The sequence below is a fragment of the Sarcophilus harrisii genome, chromosome 3 (genome assembly GCF_902635505.1).
Source record: "Sarcophilus harrisii chromosome 3, mSarHar1.11, whole genome shotgun sequence".
NCBI lineage: Eukaryota > Metazoa > Chordata > Mammalia > Dasyuromorphia > Dasyuridae > Sarcophilus > Sarcophilus harrisii.
This window is the reverse complement of record NC_045428.1, coordinates 208,161,590-208,183,678: the sequence shown is the minus strand read 5'-3', so window position 1 is coordinate 208,183,678 and position 22,089 is coordinate 208,161,590. Positions and strand designations below refer to the sequence as shown.

At 33.4% G+C, this 22,089-nt stretch overlaps 1 protein-coding gene across 1 annotated transcript in view; it reads left to right on the top strand.

The window, feature by feature from the left end:
- STS (steroid sulfatase) overlaps positions 1-21,406 on the top strand; it is a 203,592-nt gene extending 182,186 nt beyond the window's left edge. The window contains exon 10 of the mRNA XM_031959029.1: positions 21,351-21,406. Within this exon, the coding sequence (XP_031814889.1) occupies positions 21,351-21,391 (41 nt within the window). The 3' untranslated portion in view covers positions 21,392-21,406. The remainder of the gene's footprint in view (positions 1-21,350) is intronic.
- The last annotated feature ends 683 nt before the right edge of the window (positions 21,407-22,089 follow it).

Here is a 22,089-nt window from a genome sequence, read left to right as displayed (position 1 = left end):
CATTTAAGTGCTTCTGATCCTTTCTCTAAAGCCCTTTTCCTTCTTCCTTATATCCATTTCTAACATTCATACCCAGGAGCCTCTCTTGAACCCAAAGGTGATACTTTTTTGCAGTGCTGGCATAAGAAATTTATTTCTAGCATCTCAAACTAATTATTGATATAGTGTATATTTATTTTACTATTATATTTCACTAATATTAGTAATATAATCAATAACATTTAGCTAATATTAACTAACAACTAATATTTACATTGTGTTTTCAAGTTTTTAAAATACTTGACATGTACAAAGGGGAACTGGTTACTGAGCTTGCCTGCAAACCTTAATATGGATCTAACTCTTGGAAACTCAGATCTTGCATAGCCTATTCTCTTGAGAGAGTTTTTGAGAGAATTTAAGTCTCTCTCCCTTTGCAGCATTATCTCTCACCAATCAGTCAAGATGATGTCAGAGGAGGAGAAGCCTGAGACTCTAGTTCATTACTCTTTTGAATGTATCTCAGGCCAATCTGAAAATTCTGCAGACTAAGACCAGTTGCAGAATGTCTCCATGCTCCAGATTTCAAGGCACTTCTAATTATGACTCTCCAAAGCCTTTTCCATGTGGACAAGCTTATCATTATCATTCTATTGATGTTTATAAGAATGGGCTCAGTGGTCAATTTACCAATCCCATGAGGTAAGAACTAGAAGTAGGCTAACCTCATTTTCCAAATGGAAAGAACACAGGTTAAGTGCTTCCCCCATGGCAACACAATTAAATACCTAAAGAAAGAAAAAGGCAATGTGCAATCATAGATTTAAAAGTTTGCTTATAATCAAGGAAGGCTTGAATTTAAGTACTGACATTGACATACACTTATTCTGTGTCCTAGGAAAGTCATTTAAACTGTCCATGCTCAAGTCAATACTCATAAGACTGTAATCTATGGCAGTGAAATCCTATAGCAGTAGAGGAAATTTCTTCATCTTAGAATTCCTATACTGATAAATCACAGGTCTAATTGTTATCTCCAACCACATCATATCTGCCCAACCTAACCTATATTTAAAACCCTGAGCATAGCTCAATCTCAAGCAGTCAAAATAGTTTGACTATCTTTTTCTATAACTGATTTAGCAATCCTTTGCCCCATTCATTTCTAGTTTTCTGAAAGCTCTACCTTTAGGCTTTTTAAGTACAGATAAGATTGACCCTGCTGGGTCCAAATAGCATATCATACCTATCTTGACCCAGCTGCCAATTCTATTCCCTTTAATATATATATTTATGTGTGTATATATATATATATATATATATATATATATATATATATATATGTATGTATTTCAAAATAAAATTTATTTCCAGATTGACTTTCAAACTTTTCTATATGGAGTAGCTTTTTCTTAGCTACACTATATGTAATGGCCTAGGTAATCTCTCCTTGTTCTGTTTTTACTCATGTAATAAGAGAAAAGTCCACCTTTTTACAAATATCTACTTAAAGTTTTGGTGGGGTTTTGGGGAGGGGGGGTCAAAACTAGAGAATAATATTTAATTTCATTTACTACATGAGGTTAAATTAGTTCAAACCCATCTGGAAACATCTGTTTCATTATTTTTAATATATCCAACAAATTGTCAGTCCCTTCTATTTTGAGGCAATTCTAAAGATTAGGAAATGTTTTACTTATTTTGAGAAGAAATATGTTTCCCTGTAATTTCCATTTTGGGGCCTTACTTCTCCCTTCTAGGGCTGAGATTTGATAATTATAAATATGTCGTCTCCTAAATTTTGTCTTCTGAAAAACTCTAGTTCCTTTAAGTGTTTTTATTTCAGCACCATTTCTAGTTCCTTCCATTGATCCCCTTCTTTTGAATGAAATTTTGCCCTCGTCCCTACCAAAATATGTAGTTTAGATCTATATACAATACTCTCAGTATAGTCTTAGCTAGCACAAATATTCTGGCTTATCATCTCCTTCATTCTAGACATTATATTTCTAAAAATGTGGTCTATGTTTGTTTTGGTTTCTTTTCCAGTCAACATTATACTTATAATTTATATTGGACTTGCACACTCTTAGAATAAACCCTTTATAATAAACAGTTTTCTAGCCATATTTCTTCTATCTTATACAATGTGTATCATTGACTACTTAAAGAGGGAAAGGAAAAGGAAGGGAAAAATACTTAAAAAAAAAAAAGACAATGCTTTTGTACATTCAAACTATATCTATGTATTCAAAACATTCTAGTGCAGGAGTTCTCAAAGTGTTATACCTTAAATCCTTTCAGGGTGCCCTCAAAATCAAATCTATTTTCATAATAGTATTGACAATTTAATTGTCAATTAATCTATAATAATAGATATTATCCATATAAACAAAAGATCTTTGAAATCCTTAATGATATTTAAGAGTAAAAAATGATTCCTGATACCAAATTGTTTAAAAACTGCTGCCCTAGTGGTTATACTATTTTTATTAGCTTTTTTGTAATGATAATAAAAAGCAATATAATATATATTCAGTCACTTTATTCATTAGTTTGGGGAAAAAAAGATTAGCAATGACCAATATCTTCAATTTATTCATTGGTGCTTATTGAGTTGTATTTTTCCCTCTTTTGAAGACTATTATCTACTAAGATTTGAAAGTTTCTCTGTTTCCTTTCACGTTAATGTGAATAGAGGTGACAAATGATATATGAAAAAGTTGGGAAAAGTCAGGATTTCAGATACATCAGAAAAGGGCATTCATGGCATTTTATTAGATAAGAGAAAAAGCACCAAGTTGGTGGCTGATAGGAAAAAAGGAGTTAGAACATACTATCCATTCAAACCTTATATCAAGGACAGATGTTTACTGATATTACCATTAGAAAACTGAGAAACAAAAGAGGTATACACAATATACTTTATCTCTATTGAATAGAGGTTGAAAGAATATGAGATTATACAGTGGTATTGCAAATATCCTCTGGCAGGTGAAAAGTGCTCACGAAATGTGAATATTCAAGGACATTGTTTTTCTACTTAGATTTATGTGACAATACTAAGCAATATATCCAAATGATATTTAATACTAATTTAGATTAAATCAAATAGATGTAATATTAACATCTCCCCAAATCCACAAAGCAGTTATAAGTATGTAGGCAGGGAACAATAATTTATTAAGTACTTATGTGCCAGCAACTTTGCTAAGTCAAGGAATAGAAATACAAGTGAAATGAGGCAATCCAAATCCTCAAAGAACTTATGTTTTATTGGAGAAAGACAACATACTAAAGGGAGCTGAAACTGTTGGGAGGGTGAAGAGGTCCCTGCCTGAGTGCGTGATAAATAGATTCATAACTAATTAATTATCTAATTGTGTGTTTGTATGTGTGTCTGTGTGAAATATATTATATATATATATATATATATTTATATATACACACACATACACTTATATATTATGGATTCTGAAACCTAGAGATAAAATGAATATATGGTATATGTAAGTTGGATAAATGGAATATATGGTATATGTAAGTTGGCAAATTTCTACTACAAAACTACTATAAATGGTAGTTCTCTCCAACTTATCTTGGATAATATCATATATGTGTGTGTGTATGTGTGTATCTACATAGTTGTTTGGATGTTGTCTTCTTTATTAATCTATAAGTTCCTTGAGATACAGGACTCTCTTTTGAATTTCTTTGTATATTCAGCATTTAGCATACTGGCACGTAGTAGGGGCTTTATAAATATTTGTTGACTATGGAAGGAGTACAATGAATTTCAGTGATAATTAAAACTAGACCCAAGTCCATAGGCAGAATATTAATTTTCTTTGTAGGGATTTATTTTAATCATTTAAAAGCAATGGATTTTTTAATGATCCCAAAGTTTCATGATCAGTACTTTTGTTCCTCTCAGAATGTATGGATAAGAAAAACATTCCTCTTGAGAACTGATCAAAATTGGGAAAAATTGTTGGTGTTGGGGCAGGGATATATTGGCAAATTTTAACAACCAGATCTGTCCCCATACCCCAAGGAACATACATACAACATAATTCTAAGTTTTATCTATTATTTTCATTTTTCCATAATTTTTTAAGTCTATACAATAACTAAAACAACAAATCAAGCCTGTCTTTGTAGTGTTTGCCTATTTCCAAAATCTACATACTCACAATAAGAATTTAACTATTGCTTTTCCATTCAGTTCAAACTAGTTTCAGCATACTTCTGAAAGGGTTGATGCAAAGTGCCAGGGAGAACAAGAGGTGTCAGAAGAGCAAGAAATAGGTCTGCAGGGGGAAAAAAATGCATTTCCTAACATATTGTAGCCGGTATTAATGAAACAACCAAGAGTATATCCAGCAATGTTTTCTATGCCATACAAAAAGCTAGTGGGGATATTAGTACTCAGTATTCATGGCAAAGGCTACTGAGTCATTGTGTCTTAGAAAAATTCAATTAACCTTTAAAATGTTTTTAGCTTTTGTTTTAAATATTTTTGCTAATTTAATTATCCACTGAAGACATTTCTGGAAGCACTTTTGAAGTGACAAAATGATAATACAAGCACAATACTAGATATTTATACTCTATATTTTGACTGTGTGGAACAATGGAAAATATGTGGCCTTTTACTATTTCAAATAAACATAATGTTCTAGAACATTACATTTCCCCCTCCTTCATCAAGCTTTTTGAACTCTGGCATTTATGAGAGTATTCTAAAATGGGAAAAATTATATAGTGTGATTCTTTTTTGTGCCATTATTTTAAGGAGAAAAATGGTCATATATAATACAATATTTTGCAGTTTAAATGGAGATTTCAAGAATTAACCAGGCCTGAAGATGGCTACTGAAGGATAGAACTTTTAATTTAACCCTGGAGAAAGTCATAAATAAAAGCTAATAGCAGGTAAAACATTACAATGAACCAGCCACTCGTGTTTTATGATGGAAAACTGGAGTGGGAAAGCCACAAGAAGACTTGTAAAATAATGCTAAGGCTATTATATAATTCTCATTTTTATTTAAAGGAAATTTCTCCTTTTAAGCGATGATAAAATAGAGGTTAAGAAAACCAACTTGCCATCAATTGCAATGTGGCGTTTGCCCTGTAATAGTCTATCTTATACTATCTTTGATAATGCACCAAAATGTTTTTGATTAATACTTCTGTCCAAAGAGCTGTTTAAGCTCCAGGGAGATTTTAAGAGCTGAAATTTCAGACCCTCACACCTCATTGTCTGGTCCCTGTGAAAAGTGCCACAATCTTGTGTCCTCTCATCACTCACTATGCTTTAAAAATATTACTTTGCAAAAAAAGCATTTGGGCACCAACCCAAACCCATGGATATTTTCTGAAAATAAAAGAAGATCCTTTCTTCGATGAGAAGATTTATGCTATGATATGTCAACTTGCTTTGATTATTTTTCAGTGAGATGCAGCCATGAGAGGCAGTCCCTAACAGCTAGATGGCATTCTGCCCTTCCAAGAATTAATATCAATGACAAGGGATTTTGCTAAAGCCGAAGCAGCTGCATGAAGGTGCATGGTGTTTGCTCTGCCTGCTGCAGACATGCTCACAGCTTTGACCATCCTTTTTCTAAACACTCAATAGCAGAACAGAGTTAGCCTTGGCCTTTTTACCCCTGCAAATCTAAACTAACCTCCAAACACTGTCTTCCATTAATCTTTTTCTGCAATCTCACTGCATAGTTTTGCAATCTTGTCTGATATAAAGATATTAAGATAAACATATATTGTGAGCAGAATTATGCTGGGTTAAGTATGTTAAAACCACGGGGAAGCTAATATGTGATTTCTGAACCAATGGGCTCACTAAGGGGAAAAGGCTTTAGACTCTCGTAAATAAAGACAACCCTACATGTGTGTATAAAGTTTCTCTCTCTCTCCTTCTTTCTCTCTCTCTCTCTCTCTCTCTCTCTCTCTCTCTCTCTCTCTCTCTCTCTCTCTCTCTCTCTCTCTCTCTCTCTCTCTCCCTCTCTGTCTTTTTGGCTCAATGCTGCCACCCTGGGATAAAAATGTGGAGATATCGCTAAACAACACTTATGTGATACTCATATCTAATATCTCTCAGTAACAGGGCTGCTTCTAGAATAGTTAATATGAGTATCAAGCATACATAAGCAATGTTTCCTTTCCCATGAAAATACATAAAAATGTTTAAAACACCAAATTAATCCATCAATAATAATTTTTAAGAAGAGGGAGGATTCTGGGAAGATGGCAGAATAAGTCAGAAAATTCCAAGCTCTCCAAATTTCCCCCCAAACAGAACAAATTTGCTCCTCAGGGTATATAGTAAGTGCCATACAAATGTTGCTGCTGCTGCTGCTACTGCTACTGCTACTACTACTACTACTACTATCATTATTTAGATATTAAGCTCACTGGAAATCTTAAAGCATTATTGAAGTTATTACTGTTTTCATTATTTTTTTGGTTTTATGATGCAAATAAAAGGTATGAATATTTATACTGTCATAATCAAGGAAATTTCCTTAAAGCAATAAAGTTCAATATAACATTGGACCTTGATTATGAACCAGACCAAATGAATCTTCTTCTGTATTACTTATGTACCTTTCAGTAAGCACTCACAGTACATTTTTAGCTCCATAAGAGATACCCCTTTCTGACAAAGGTCCTACTATAATCTCATTAAATGAATGGGGTAAAAGTGGAAACTAAATTGAGCAATAGTCACAGAATCAATCCTATGCTACATCATGTTAAGAATTAGGCAAGTTAGGGAAAATAGGCAAATGATATACATAAAATGCATGTGTATATACATGTGTATATTTGACTCACATAATACTTTATGTACATATGTATATACAATATACCAAAAATCTATGTATATATCATGTGCCCACATGTTATATATGTATATAAATATTTAAATATATACTTACACATATAGAAATGTACATATTACATATAAATGTTACACACACATATATATATATATGTACTTTTGTAATTATAAAGGATGCCAGTGATATCATATTGAAATCTTTTCCCATTTTTCTTTCCCACTGTTATAATTGCAGTTTGCATGGACAAATGCAATGCAAAAATATGTCATAAAACATTTACTATTCAACACATAAACATTCTTCAAATCACAAAATATGGGACGGAAACAAATGAAGTTAAATTTGCTCTACATTTTATCTTATTTATGCACAGAAGTTGAAAATTGTTTCTAATATGAAAGATTTCAAATCTCTTCCTTAAGTTGCCATTGCAAATAGTCTGATAATAAAGTTCATTTTCTAAGCAAAGTTTGTTCACCGGGTATTAAAAATTATGGCCTAAGATAGACCTCTGTATCAAAATCCTACAGGTGATGTCAAAGTTTGGTTTGCATTTTTATCTTCAGTCTTATGATTTTTTACAGAAACATTTTTGGGGACTGCATCAAGACCAGATTGTTCTAACATTTGAAAAGACAGTCACAGGATCTGCCACTGTGCACTGAGGCTATTTGAGGTTAAATCTTATGTCTAGTAGTAAGTGTAATGTTTCCCTCATGTTTTGTGACCTAAATGTTTACATTTTAAAATCCAATCATGCTATGTAATTCTAAATAGGAACACAAGGCAAAAACAGCAGGGTGTGTTTGTCAAATTCATTTTTGATGAAAATATTTTAACTAATTGTATAAATGTACTTGAATAAGAGAAAAGACATTTTAATGTTTCAAAATAGATTGTGTAAATCAGTGTGACCACTCCTTTTCTTCCCTTTAGATATTTATTTGCCCAGAGGATAACGCTGAATAAGCATATCTAATAAAGGGATGGAATTAATGCACAGAGCTTTGTCTGCTTAGACAAAGGAAAGCTGAGATTCAAAAATGATCAGAAGGAGAAAAAAATCTTTTTTGGTGAGGTTATTCAAAATTGATTCTCTTCATAGATTAAATTCATCAGAGACTTGTTCCTTTATTTCCCTTTGCTTTATAGCCAGAGGCAATTAGCAATGCTTAGGGCTAAAATTTCAAAGGCTCCCCAGAGAAACTGCTTCTCTACTGCAATCACCACCATGTGTAGAATCCCTCCTAAATTTAGAGAGCAACTCATTTCTGCAAGCCCATGTATATCTACATGCTTAAAATCTTAACAAAGGAAAGGAAGCCTATACCCTAAAATCAGTAGACACAACTTGATTAAATTATTCATGAACCCACCTAATAGTTCTGGATCTCAAGATACTGTTTCCAAGTCTCTTAGTTTGAACTTCATTTCCATTGTCCTATTTTAATCCTGAATCCTTGTTGGTACATTTGGACAATGTTTATGTCTATATCTTAAACTGTAGAATAATCTGATTTGGCATATATCTCTATAAACATATACATACATACATACATACACACATATGTATATTATTTGTGTGTATATATATATATATATATATATATATATATGTATATATATATTCCATGATTCATACAACAGTGAACAGCTATTAATTTCTAATGTCATACATTAAATTGTGCAAAATACTTTCCTCACAGTATCTCTTAAGGTAAATAGTACAGTGACTCATCCTCATTTTTCAGAAAAGGAAAACTGTCTTGGACATTTGCTCAGGGGCATGGCTTTAGGTATTAAAGATTCCAACCTAATGCTCTCTTGGTTCTAATTTCAATGTTTTTTCCATTCAGACATTTTGCCTTTTACTGCTTCTACCTATATTTTGTATAGTTTACCACTGGGAACCACACCAGATTGTGCATCTCTAATTGTATTTTTTTGCTCTTTTTTATTGCTACTTATTAATATATGCTACATATATGTATATATATAATTATTCCATTTATTTATATGATAAAGCCTATAGCACTGCTTATACTAAAGCCAAGTTTATGTATTTGACTTCATTACACTATGGTCATAAATTTAGGGGTCTTCTGAAAGACACCACAAAGAGAAGAGGACAGTTTTAGCTACTGGAAGTGTTGAGCTGAGATAGTATTTGGGCTACAGTGGTCACTACCTAACCTAAGGAGATGAATACTTCCACCAAAAAAGAAAGGAACTAGGATATAGTGTTTGCTCTGTCTTTTGAAAACTTAATGAATTGTCTTTTCTATCAAGTGTTCTCTGGTGTTGGCTGAAGTACATTATCAACAAGGTATAATATACTGATTCCCTTTATATTATAATTACATAACATGTAATCTTATATGTAATATATGCATATATAATCCTTTATATATAATTAATAATTAAACAAGATTAAGTAACTATCAGGACTTAATCTTGGTGTATTATATAAAAGAGAAGTTAACTCTATTGGCTCTTTTATTTTTTAAAAGGATAAAATTAGCATTATGCAAATCAAGACATTTTTAACTTCTATAATTTTTCTATAATGTTATTCAATGAATATGTTGTTTCTATTTCCTCTTCATTCTATCTTCACTTAAGATATTCTCTATCTGGGATTCCTCACTGGACTCTAATTACAATATATGTATGCAGTTCTACTATATTATCCACTGTATTCCCTTACCTAAACTGTTCCTTTTAAAAGAGGCATATTTTTTCTGAGAAACATTGTTCTTATATGTATTAATACAGCAGATCTCAGTAATGTCTGGGAGATCAAAGTTGTAACCTTGCTTATTGTAAAAGCAAGAAGGAACATATATTAAGCACCTACTGTGTGAAAGACTCCAGGATAAGTACTTGAGAATCATATGTATTTATAAACATCTCAAACAATGGGCTTTATTGCTAATTTCTTTCATGAATTTTGTCTTCTGTAAATTTATTTCAGACATGACCAAAACAAACTTGATGTGCTTGTCTTTGATTATTTCACAAAGGCTTTGTTTTCTTTCTTTTTTCAATGGGGGTTTATGAGTAGGAATAATTGTTAACTGAAAAGATAATTAAAAAAAAAAGTGATGGTTTGGTTAAACATTATAAGGAGGGTTTCAAAGTAAAAACAAAGCAAACAAAAAACCAAACATTTTCCCCTCTGAGGGGGAAATGGTGAATCCTGATCTACATCTAGAAGATGGAAGATTGAAAAATGTGAGGGGCCAAAAAATCCTTGAAGCTAAAAAACAAAACAAAACAAAGCAAAACATGAGTCTCTTCCTCAGGAAAATGCAACTGGATATCTTGAGGTTCAATGAGCATCTTGTTTTCCAAAAAATGATGATAAATCATCAGATGAGATATGACTGTGTAGGACAGGTAGGGTGCAAGACCCCCTTCCCGAAGAACTAATAAGAGACAATCATCAGGTACAAAGAGAAAGCAGTTATTTAATCCCTGCAGGGAGAGTCCCAGACACACCTGGAAGCCATCCCAACTCCCACCATGTGCTCCTGGAACCTGACCTGCTTCTGGCTTGTCCAGGGTTTAAAAGCAAAAGATTCCAGCTTTCTCATTGGATAGACTAAAAGGATGTAACTATCATGTGACTCAATACTGAGATATACTTCATCCAATCAGTCCCATTCATGACTAAATAAGTGAAAGAATAGACAAATGAAGAAATAAATATAAATACATGCATTTTTGTCACTATTATTCTTCCTGAATTGTAGCAACACTGTATGATATTTAGGTTGATAAATATATGTAAATACTTAAGTGCCCTTTTGATTAGATTTGTAAGACTTCACAAAAATAAATTCTTACCCATGTCTTAAGTGCACAATATATCTGTTCAGGAGCATGCTATTTCTATATTCAATAATCATATTCAACAATCCACATCCATCTCAAATTCCATCTCTCTCTCTCTCTGAAAGCAATGTAAAACATATTTCCACAGTATCCATGTTGCTAAAAAAAAAATTGAATTGGAGAAGAGAAACAAATTAGAAAATTGAAACCTAAGAAATGAGAGGCTAGAATCCATCAGGACATCAAGGAATGTAATCAGGGGTAGAGATTTTAGATTTGAAAAGGAACCCTCTGGACTTTTTATCTTCCCCTACCTGAAATGCCAGTCTCCTTAAATTGCCCTATCTCAGTTTTTCTATCCCAACCTCAGGTTAGCATACCACCTTTCCATCTTGATCATCAGAATATTTGATAAGGATAAAAAAATCTTATATTTTAGAATATCAGATACTTTATCCCATTGACGAGGTTTAGATTTGGGGAACCCAAATGAAATTAGGGTTTCTGGTGGTCAGAGAGTTAAATAAGGTCTAGTGGCAGGTTCGGGGTTCAGGGAATCAAATGGAGGAGTTTTTCTCCCCTGCAACCCCTTAGGATTTGGTGCAAACATAGGTTCTCTGTAAAGGAATTTACAGACCCAAAAACCTAGATTGATAAAAGAGGTTTATTATGGGGATTGGAAGCATAAAGTCTGGTTAGGGAAATAGGTGAGGATAAAGAGAGGATGGCACTGGAAAAGAATATTATTCCAGAGGGCAGATCTATGGAAAATGGAGTTTTGCGCTGAGAATGCAGTTCTCAGTGGGCAGAAAGATCTGGTAATAAAGGGCACTGCCAAGGTGCAAAGACTTTAGTTGATAGAAGCTCATTATATTGCTTGCCTTGGTGGGGGTTGGGAAACCCAAGCAGATCATCAGAATGGGGGCTGGGAGAGCCCAAATTGGCTCAGATCCAGTGGGGGGATGGGACAAGCCCAGATCTCCTATTGGAATTCAAAGGGGTGCTTTTGACCAGGATTTATGAATCAAAGGTCCTGGCTTCCAGAACTGAAATGCCTCAACCAGGAGGGGATGGGAATAATGTGAAAGGAATCATAAATCAGTAGGAAATAGTTTTTTAAAGGGACCACAACCTGCTTCACCATTAGAATATCAGATGACATTCTCATCTCTGGTGCCTCCCCATTATGTGATCCCCATTTGCTCCCCATTATGTCATTGTTTCTGTCACCCTATAATCTCTATACCCCACATTTGATACTGGATACTTGGAGACAAGAGTCCAATCCAGTCAATTGATTAACTCTCCAATGAATTAAATTATTATAACTCTCTAACCTCTATTTTGCCAGTTTCTCCAGCATTACATACTCAGATTATCTTCCCCGATAAGAATGTAAGCTCCTTGAGCTCAGGGATTGGCTATGTCATGAAGGGTGGAGATTCACATTTTGTAACTTCTATAAAATCCAATTAATGGTTGTCAGGGAGGGGGTTGTGCTTTAGAATAGGAAATAAAATACTCCCTTTTGCAGTTTCAAAATGTGACTACTAACTAACCTATCTATGCAAAAATGTAAAATAAAATCTTTCCTGCATTCATCAGTCAATGAAGTTCTTGGTATGATATTTTGTTTCTTACACAAAGAAAAAAAACGAAATAGCCTCCGTCCTTAATAGACTTATATTCTATTGAAAGGTGAAGTGAAGGAAAATAAACATTTATATAGCAGTTACTATATACTAGTACTGTTTATTCTCATAATAACCCTTTCAGACAAGTGTTGTTATTAACACATTTTATAATTGAGGATATGGAAAAAAACAAAACAAAACAAAACCAGAGATTAAATGACTTACTCAGGGTCAATCAACAAACAAATTTTTGTAAGGTTCCAAGTACTGTGTTAAAAAATACAAAAAAAAAAAAAAAAAAAAAAAGGCAAAGACAGTCCCTGCTCTCAAGGGAAACCATGTGCAAACAAATATATACAAAGCAAGTTATAGACAGAAGCAATATGAAATAACCCAGAGAAAAGGCACTAGAATTAAGAGAGGTTGAGAAAGGGTACTTGAAAAATATGGGATTTTAGTTGGAATTTAAAGAAGTAAGTAGGCAAAGTTGAAGAGGGATGATATTGCAGAATAGGGGGATAGCCAGAGAAAATGCCTGAAGTGGCCAGGAGGTCAGTGTCACTTGACTGAAGCAGAGTGTGCCTTTACTGTAATTATGTATGGATCATTATTTAGGTTTTGAGGGCTTAGAATGAATGTAAATAGCAATTGTTTTTTGTTCTAGCCAGTAACTCTAAAGGGCTTCCCCTTCCAGACTGATATCTTTGTGATGGTAAATTATCTCATCTTTCACCCAGCCCTTAGTCATTGAATGGCAGACTAAATGAGACTTGGGGAAGACAAAATTTAGAAAGGTCAATGTCACCCATTGTATCCTGGGCCTTTGCCAGTCATCCTAATAAGGATGCAGTTTCTAGGAGAAATACAGCAGTAATCCTGGGGCCCCCAAATCGTAGGAGTGCTATTGTTCTAACTATCTCTTTGTCAATAATCCTAAAGTCTCCTAGCTTTAGGAATACTATAGCATAGTCCTAGAGATTTTGCTGATCAATTTGTTGGTCAGTGATAAGAGGGTTTCTGAGACAAATGGCAAGGTACATACCTACTCTCAGTTCTATTTGGGACCATAAAATTAGCATATCAGTAACATGAAGAATCAGATCTGTCTTTTCCAATAAATTTGTTTTCTTGCTTCTGGTTCTTTGCTAAATCTTTTTGGAACTTAGCCTGTTTCAATTGATGTTACTAGTACAATAAACTTTGCTCCTTGATTTGGAAATGGGTTCAAACCTGAAAATTCTTTTGAGACACCTCACAACACCAGTCTGCAACCCCAACTTTTGGGATCTCCTTTTGAGCCTCAACAATCTTGACCTTTTTCTTGTTACTGGACTTCAGTAATTCTGGAGGAGAGAGTGAGGTTGATAATATTGCCCCACTAAATGCTCTGCCTCACTCATATCCACTTCACAAATCAAACCATTATCCTCATGATATCATTGGTCCTCTTTTAGAAAGAAGGATGAACACCAAATTATCCTTTTAGCATTTGTTCATTACCTCATAATGCTGTTTTATTATAATTTTCCATTTTTTCTTATATACTATGAATTAGTATTATGCCCATATTATAGTTATATTTGCTTATATAATTTGCTTATTATAAGTTGCTGTTAGCTATCTACTCATAGTTTTGCCATTTTGCTTAGTCTGTTAATTAGTGGATCTTCTGACATTAGTATTAAGCCTGTAGTCACTGAAGCAGTCTGTTAAGTGATAACTTTGCATTCTTTTTTGTCTATTGCTTGTATAATTGCTCAAATCACTATTCATTTACTATTTACTGAATGTCTGGTACTGTGTTAAATACTTGTGTTGAGGTTGTGGAATATCCAAAAGTATATCTGGCTTACAGGCCAGTGTTGCAAGATGCTTCAAAAGAATTTGTAGGCATACACTTCCAACTAAAGGGGTAAAGATTTTATTACATTGCTATGAGTAGGCTAAATTAATAGAGAAGTTAGCTATTATGATATTTAACAAGTGAACTAATCCCCAAAAGGAGTTAGCTATAACAAGGAGAATGATGTCCTGAGATTGGAATATACCGTGCACGATGGGCCAACCATAAAAAGGAGTTGGAGAGGATCTACAATATGAGCATATCTTTTATGGGTTTGACATAAGAAGGTTTGACATCAGAATTTGGCTTTTTGACTGGATACTTTTTTGTGGGATTACCAGAGATCTCTATCTGAAGTGAGGTTATAATCAAAAGTCCACTTGAACAAAAGACTTACTTAAAAACAAAAGGTCCATTTAAAGCTGAAATGATACTATCAGTGCTCCTCCTTACTTGCCTCAGGGATTAGCTGGGCTTCTAGATTGTTTACTGTGATTCAGGTCTTCTCTCCAATTACCCACCTAGATACCCAGGATGTCATTATTTGGAATACAAATAGAAGTGGAAAATATAAAATTTCTACCTTTAAGAAGATTACATTTTGTTTACAAAATAGATTTTTACTTATTTTGTTAAATATTTCCCAATTGCATATACATTTTTTTAATATTTGTTTTTAATATTGAACTCTAAATTCTTTTCCTCCCTCTTATCCCTCCCTCACTCCTTGAGAAAGCAAGTAGTATGATATTGATTGCATGTGTGAAGTCATGAAAAACATTTCCATTAGCCTTATTGCAAAAGAAAACACACACACATACATACACATAAATAAGAAAAATTAAGTTAAAAATATATATACTTCAATCTGCATTCATTAGTTTCCTCTCTGAGGGTGTATAACATTTTCCCTTACAGGTCAATTTGGAATTTTCTTAATCAGGGTAGCAAAGTTTTTCACATTTGATTATTATTAAAATATTACTGTGATTGTATATAATACTCTTCTGACTTTGTCTTATCACAATTATATATCAAAAATTGTTTAGCTATTTCCCAACTGATGGGTATTCCATCAATTCCCAGTTCTTTGCCACCACAAAGAAAGAGCTGCTATAAATATTTTTTTGGACAAGTAGGTCCTTTACTCTTTACTTTGTTCTCTTTGGGATACTACTGGTAACATTACTGAGTCAAAGGGATACACAGTTTTATAATCCCTTGGGCACAGTTCTAAATAATAAGGAAATTATATTCTAATGGTCCAAAACAACATCTAAAAGGAAGCTAGAAAGAGATGGGGAAGAGACTTTGTGTGGTGCTCTAAAGAAATTATTTACTTGGGACAGTGGGCTAATCATTATTTTATTATGTACTCATGCTTATGAATTGGACATTCAGATTTGCCCAGGGCCACATAGCCAATAAGTATCAAGTGTCCAAGGCTGGATTTGAACTGTAATGCCAGAGAAACTGAGGCAAGATAGAGACTAGAGAGTTTTTAATATTTTATTTGAAAGGGAGAGATTTACTGGGATCAAATGGATCCATGGTTTGGTCCCAGGGCTGAATGAGACTATCATCTCCAAGAATCCAGCATCCAGCAGCCAATATGAGTTCTCAATAACATATTTATGCCCATATATATTATAGGCATATATTTATGCCTACACAAAGGCAGGGAGTTGGAGTATAAACTCTGGTGAGTAGAAATTTCCAGGCAGGAACCATTTATCCGGTTCTGACAGGTTGTGGAATAGGACCATAAATTCTTATTAACGGGATGGTAAGAAAGTATCTAGCTAGAGAAAGAAAGTCTGGACTCCCGCTTTTTGAGTTTACACACTGACAATTTATAACCTCTGAATTATACCAGTCTCAATGAACTGGAGTGGGAAGGTTTGCAACTAAGGGGATTGAGGCAGAACAATAAAGGAAACTGAGGCAGGACCAATTAGGGAAACTGAGACAGAACAATTAGGGAAACTGAGTCAGAACAATTAGGGAAATTGAGTCAGGACAATAAAAGAAAACTGTGACACAACAGAATTCAGGTTTTCCTGAGTCCAGGGCCAGTGTTCTATCCATTGTGCCACCTAACATAATCACTGAATGGACATCGCCTCAATTAAACTGAAACCTGGGAAAGAGCTTTAAAAATCCAAAGCTCTCACTGTATCTGCAGCCATCTCTAATCTTCTGAATCTATATCTTGCCACTGGCCCCATATGGCTCTGAGGAATTGAGGTTGGTGACTTTACACAACTCTTCTTCACTTATATCCAATTCCCTTGAAATTCCTTATCCCATGGTCCTCTTCAAGAATGAAAGACAAACAAAAACAGATAGTCAGATGCCATATTCATCACAGCTGATTTTGTGAGGGAATGCAAAAGTCAAAATGCAAGGAAGCATCTAACAGGGAACTGAGTGAGGATGGGAACAATAGATTTGTATGTGGGGGGTGGGGGAATGGAGTGAGGGGGAAGAGAAGTGTTAAAGACCTTATTGAAACAAATATGTGCAATGATAGCTATAATCATGGGGAATTTCATTTCCCCCTATACCCTGCCCCCTTACCCAGAGTGAAAATGGAAAAATTATCTCATAATGTAAACAGATGGGAAAATAATGTTAACAGCAAGACAGAACTTGAATAGAACACATGCAAAGATTGGAAAAGAGAGAAGGAGAAGAGAAGCAATGCTCCAAAGGGACATCAGGGGCAAAAATAAAAAGTATTTGGGTTCTGCAGATATTTTTTACAGCAGCAACATTGGAGGGTAGTAACTTCAGTATGATTTCATTTCCTAGGTTCCTTGAGGTAGAGAAATGAAAAACAATGTAACTGATTAGAGTCCTATAAAGACTGCAGCTTCTCATTGCAACTCACCTAATTCATTGGAGATGTGGTAAAAAGTACTAAATTTTAAGGAACAGAGAGGATGCAATTTGTCCTTATCCTCCATCATTTTCTCCCCTTTAGGTAATCGCCATTAATGCCTATTTCTCAAGTTCCCTTATTCTACTATAAGCTGTTTTTAAATTTTGTTTTATTAACTTAATTCTACCTATCATGAATCACCCACACAATTCTATTTTCTTGAGTCTATTTGTTTGTGGTAAGTGTGGTATAATGTGTACAATAATAACTCTAATGATAACTATTAATAACAATAAGAGGGTATTAACATTTATGAAGCACATATACATTATCTCAACTCATCCTCACAATAAATCTATCATACAGATATTTTTGTTTCGTTCAGGCCTTGGAAATCACTACAGTAGTGAATTCCTGCTGACAAATTTTCTACTAATGCAGATCAGCAAGGGTTCTTCAAGTACAGTTCTACAGAGTCCGTCAGGGACACTGAGAGGGTATATGACTTGTCCAGGATCTCCTAGACAGTGTATATCAAAGGTGATTTTCCTCATCTAGGAGCCATTCCTCTATCCATTTTAATATGCCATCTCTCAATCCAGATATTATCATTATTTGTATTTTATGGAAGAGGAAAAAGGCAACTTGCCCATGGCCATTTAATTAGTACAATGTCTGATTCAGAAAGTGAATCTACATCTCGACTCTTTAGTTTTATATCTAGTCTAACACATTACAAATGGTGATGATCATTGTTTTGACTTTTCGGCATTAAATTTTATATAGTATATTTATTTTTTTAGAAAATAACTTTTTTGAATTTGGGGGGTGGAATATGTAAAAAAAAAAAAGTACATAAATAACAACCTCCCCCAAGAAGTCATTTTAATGTACAACTGGGGAAAATGAAAATAAATTTAAAAAAAAAGAAGATAACTTTTGCTATGCATCAGCTTCCTTTGTAACCTAGGGTGCATACCAATAATCTTATTGAATCTCTGGATTTTTCAAATTCCAAATTTGATCTAGGCTCCAAAATTCAAATATTGTAACTATATATATTTTGGAAATAAAGCTTTTCTTAAAAAAATTCTTAAGGCAAGGATATTTAATTGTGTGTGTGTGTACAGGCACATATGTGTGTTTATATGTAGGTTTGTATATATATTTATACCTATACAAAACCCATACATATATGTATGCATGTATACATACATGTATGTGTATATTAGATATATTAATCCTGGGTCATATAGAAAATATGAATCTGCAGATTACTCAAACAGATAATGGGAAAACCCCAAGTTCCAAAGCACTAACAGAAATCAGGTTATGGCTCAATTAAAATAAGTAAGTACAATCAAAAGAAATTTAATATGTACTCAGTTTTCAATTATCCATGAGGAGATTATCTATGGTTGTGTCTCATCCACAACAAATCGTTAAATTTTTGTCAAGAGATATTAAAGATTTTAAAGCTGCTAAAATAAGAGAAAGTTTTGCTTGTATCAATCAATCTTCTATAACTAACCCTCAAATAGTTGGTTAGTTGATTCCTTACATGTATCTCAATTGATTTTTCCTTCCTGTAATCAAGTTTAAACAGTCTTCCTGGATCATGGCCTTTTGAAGGTGAAGATCCATGTAGTATGGTATGGAGTAAGCTTGAGATCACACCTTGTAGGGATCTAACACCTGGAAATGAAAACTCTTTTATTTTAGAATTTCTGGATGAAAGAATGAGCTGTGGGATATCATAAAAAGCTTTATCTTGCTAAGAATAATTGATGATTTTGTTGAGTATTTAAAACATTTATTATCTGTCACATAAATATCGATATATAATGAATATTTTTCTGTTGATTGCAGAGCATTATTTAGCAATTTCTCCAGTATGTAATTTAATTTGTATAAACTTGAATTTGTATATTTATCCATATAAACAAATTGTCACATGTTTGTTCTGGGAGTGCGTGAATAAATTTTCTCTCTGGGAACTCTGACAATTAAATCTTCACTTAGACAAGTATGTATGTTTTACTTTCTTATTCTGGGCGGCAGGGGGGGGCTTCTTCTTACCATATTTAGTCAATGAAAATCAAGACATGTTGTTAAGCAATTTTTGGTTCCTATGAACCATTATGCTGAACAGTGGGAACAGAAACAAAGGTAAAAATTAACTCTGCTCTCAAGGGACTCACAGTCTAATGTGGGAGACCATAATATGCATGCTTATAACATGCAAACAACCATTACAGACAAGATATAATTAGGATAAATTGAAGACAATCTCAGAGAGCAGGTAATGGAATTTAGGGGGATTGGGAAAAGATTTTCATAGAAACTGATGTTTTAATTGAGACTTGAAGTAAACCAGGAGGTAGAGATGATGAGGGAGAAAATTCTAGTCAGAGGAAATGCACAGTGAGGAGGTAGAGGACCTTGTGTCAAAGAAGTCAGTGTCATTAGATCAAAAAGTATATGAAGGGAAATAAGAAATAATAAGATTAGAAAGACAGGAAAGAACCAGGTTATAAAGAGTTTTAAAAGGCAGAGTATTTTATATTTGATCCTTGATATAATAGGTAACCACTGGAATTTATTTATATAGGAGGATGGTCAGATCTATTCTTTAGAAAGATCAATTTGTTGATTTATATTGACTTAACTAAGGACCAAGGTATCCCCAAGAATTTGATGAGATAAAGTTATGGAGACTCAGACTGAAAATGACTTAACAGTGGCAATACAAGTTATATAATGATTACAAAAATGTAGAGGGGAAAAAAGAAATTCTGAAGGATTTAAGAATTCTAGTCAGTACTACTCCAGATAGCCTTGAGGTTCTGTCTCAGTCTCAAATTCTGTGATTCTCTGGGTACACCTTTAGCACTTACTTAAATCAAGTGACCCTTCAAACCTTCCAGAGGCATAGGGCTATAGCTCCAGTTATCTTTTATGTTGTTGAGTTGACTCTGTCAAAGGTAAGTCTTGGGATTTCTGTTTATTACTGTAAAAGTGCACAAAAGTTAAGGAAGACATGACCAGAATGATGTACTGTATACATTAATGTAATTTATTAAGAATTGATTATATTAATTGAAGTCAACAAGTATTCATTAAGCTTGGACTGTTTGGTAAGCACTGTGTCAAGTATTGGAAATGCAAAAAGAAAAACAAAAAGAAACCAAAAAACTTTAAATAGTCCCTGGCAATCCCAGAAAATTATGATATGATCCTGGAACCATAGTAGACCTTGGTGATATGAAAACAAAGTAAAAGGAATCTTTTCTGTCATGGAGTTTATCTTCTATTGGTTATGCAGAAAATCAATAGCTAGACAACTAAATAAGTGCAAAATACATGCAAATTAAATAGCAAAGTTATAATGGTATAAATGAAGCCAATCATACTTTTATATATAAGTAATTGGTATATCAATTATATAAAAACATTTAAAATCATATACAGTTTTAAAATTAAATGTGGATAAGAAAATATTGATTAAATTTCTCCTTGTACCATAAATAGGAATTCTTATCTGATATACTCTTATTTTATATATTTTATAACTCTTAGAGAACCATAGAGTTTATTTTTGTGTATGCACTCTATTATTATATTGTTCACATTAATTTTGCCATTATATTGGAAAACTGAATGATTTGATTATTTTATATTTGAAAAGCCAAATGAAGCAGATAATTGAAAAGTTATTGGGAGCTTAACTTTCTTCAATTCAACAGGTTATTCATGAACTTTAAGGGATATTTCTGCAATCCTGTATTAGGAGAGTAACAATTACAGTAAAGCAAGATGGATGCTTAAATTTTTTTTCTTTTAAAACTACTTGTGAATTATATTCATACATTATATTCATAAAATGTCTTTAAAAACCCAAACTGGGAAAATGGTATCATGGAAAACATAATGAGTCTAATAAAAAAAACTTGGGTTTATATCTGAGCTTTGGCACTTATTGTGTGTATAACTTTGGACAAATTACTTGATCCCTTTGGGCTCAGTTTTTTTCTCTACAGAATGAACATAATATATAACCTCTCTTCATCATCAGTGTGACATATAAAAAGTCTGAAAGACATAATTTCTGGGTAATTAATGATCACTTTGTTAATTATGGCTAGAGAATAAGTAAATAAAATGTAGTCAGTGGCATTCTCTAAGACCAACTCAAAATTTAAATTCTCTTGAAGAATGGGTGTTCTTGCCAAGTGAAAATCAACTCTGATTAACAATGAGAGAATGAATATTATAATGAGAGGTGGGCTTATTCCATTCCTTTTTAGGCAACCTATACAAAAGGATCTATCCTTCACCCAGTCAATGAAGAGTGAACAATGGTGAGGTAAGAATTCCATCCAGATAAAATGATCTGAGTGGGTTAAATTTTGGGACAAGATCAGAAATGTCCTTGAGAGATTGGACTTTTAATAAGGAAATAGAAAGGGGGAAAACTCTGGATCTTCTCATTATTAATTGCTTCTTAATAATCATTTCTCTCACAAGGTTGTGGTGAGAAAAACACTTTATAAATCCAAATGCACTATAGAAATAGAAGTTTCTTGTTGTTTCACCCAGGACATAAAACATGAAAAGGGGAATTTGATCCTCATAGTCCTCTCCTCCCCTATCCTCTCTTGCCTATCTTCTGTTTATTTACCATAGAACATTGCATTTTTATGGTAGTATGTATTCAGTTCTTTGTGTACTAACTTGCAGAGACAAGGAGTAGGTCAGATCTGTAATTTTTCATCTCTTCAGACTTCTGTTACAGAAGTTGGGTTATCTATGGAGATATAAATCCATACTTTAAGAACTGAAACTGTTATATGTTTAATGTGCCATATGGTATAGCCTATGATACATTTAATCTAAGATTTTGTCTCATAGTAGCATCGAAGGACACGTTGTAGGAATGTATACCTGTCCATCTTAAAGATTAAGGATAGCTCAAAAGAGTAAATTCTTAGCTTCCCAAGCATTGTAATGTTGCTGTCTAGCTACAAGTTATGAATTCTATTTCCT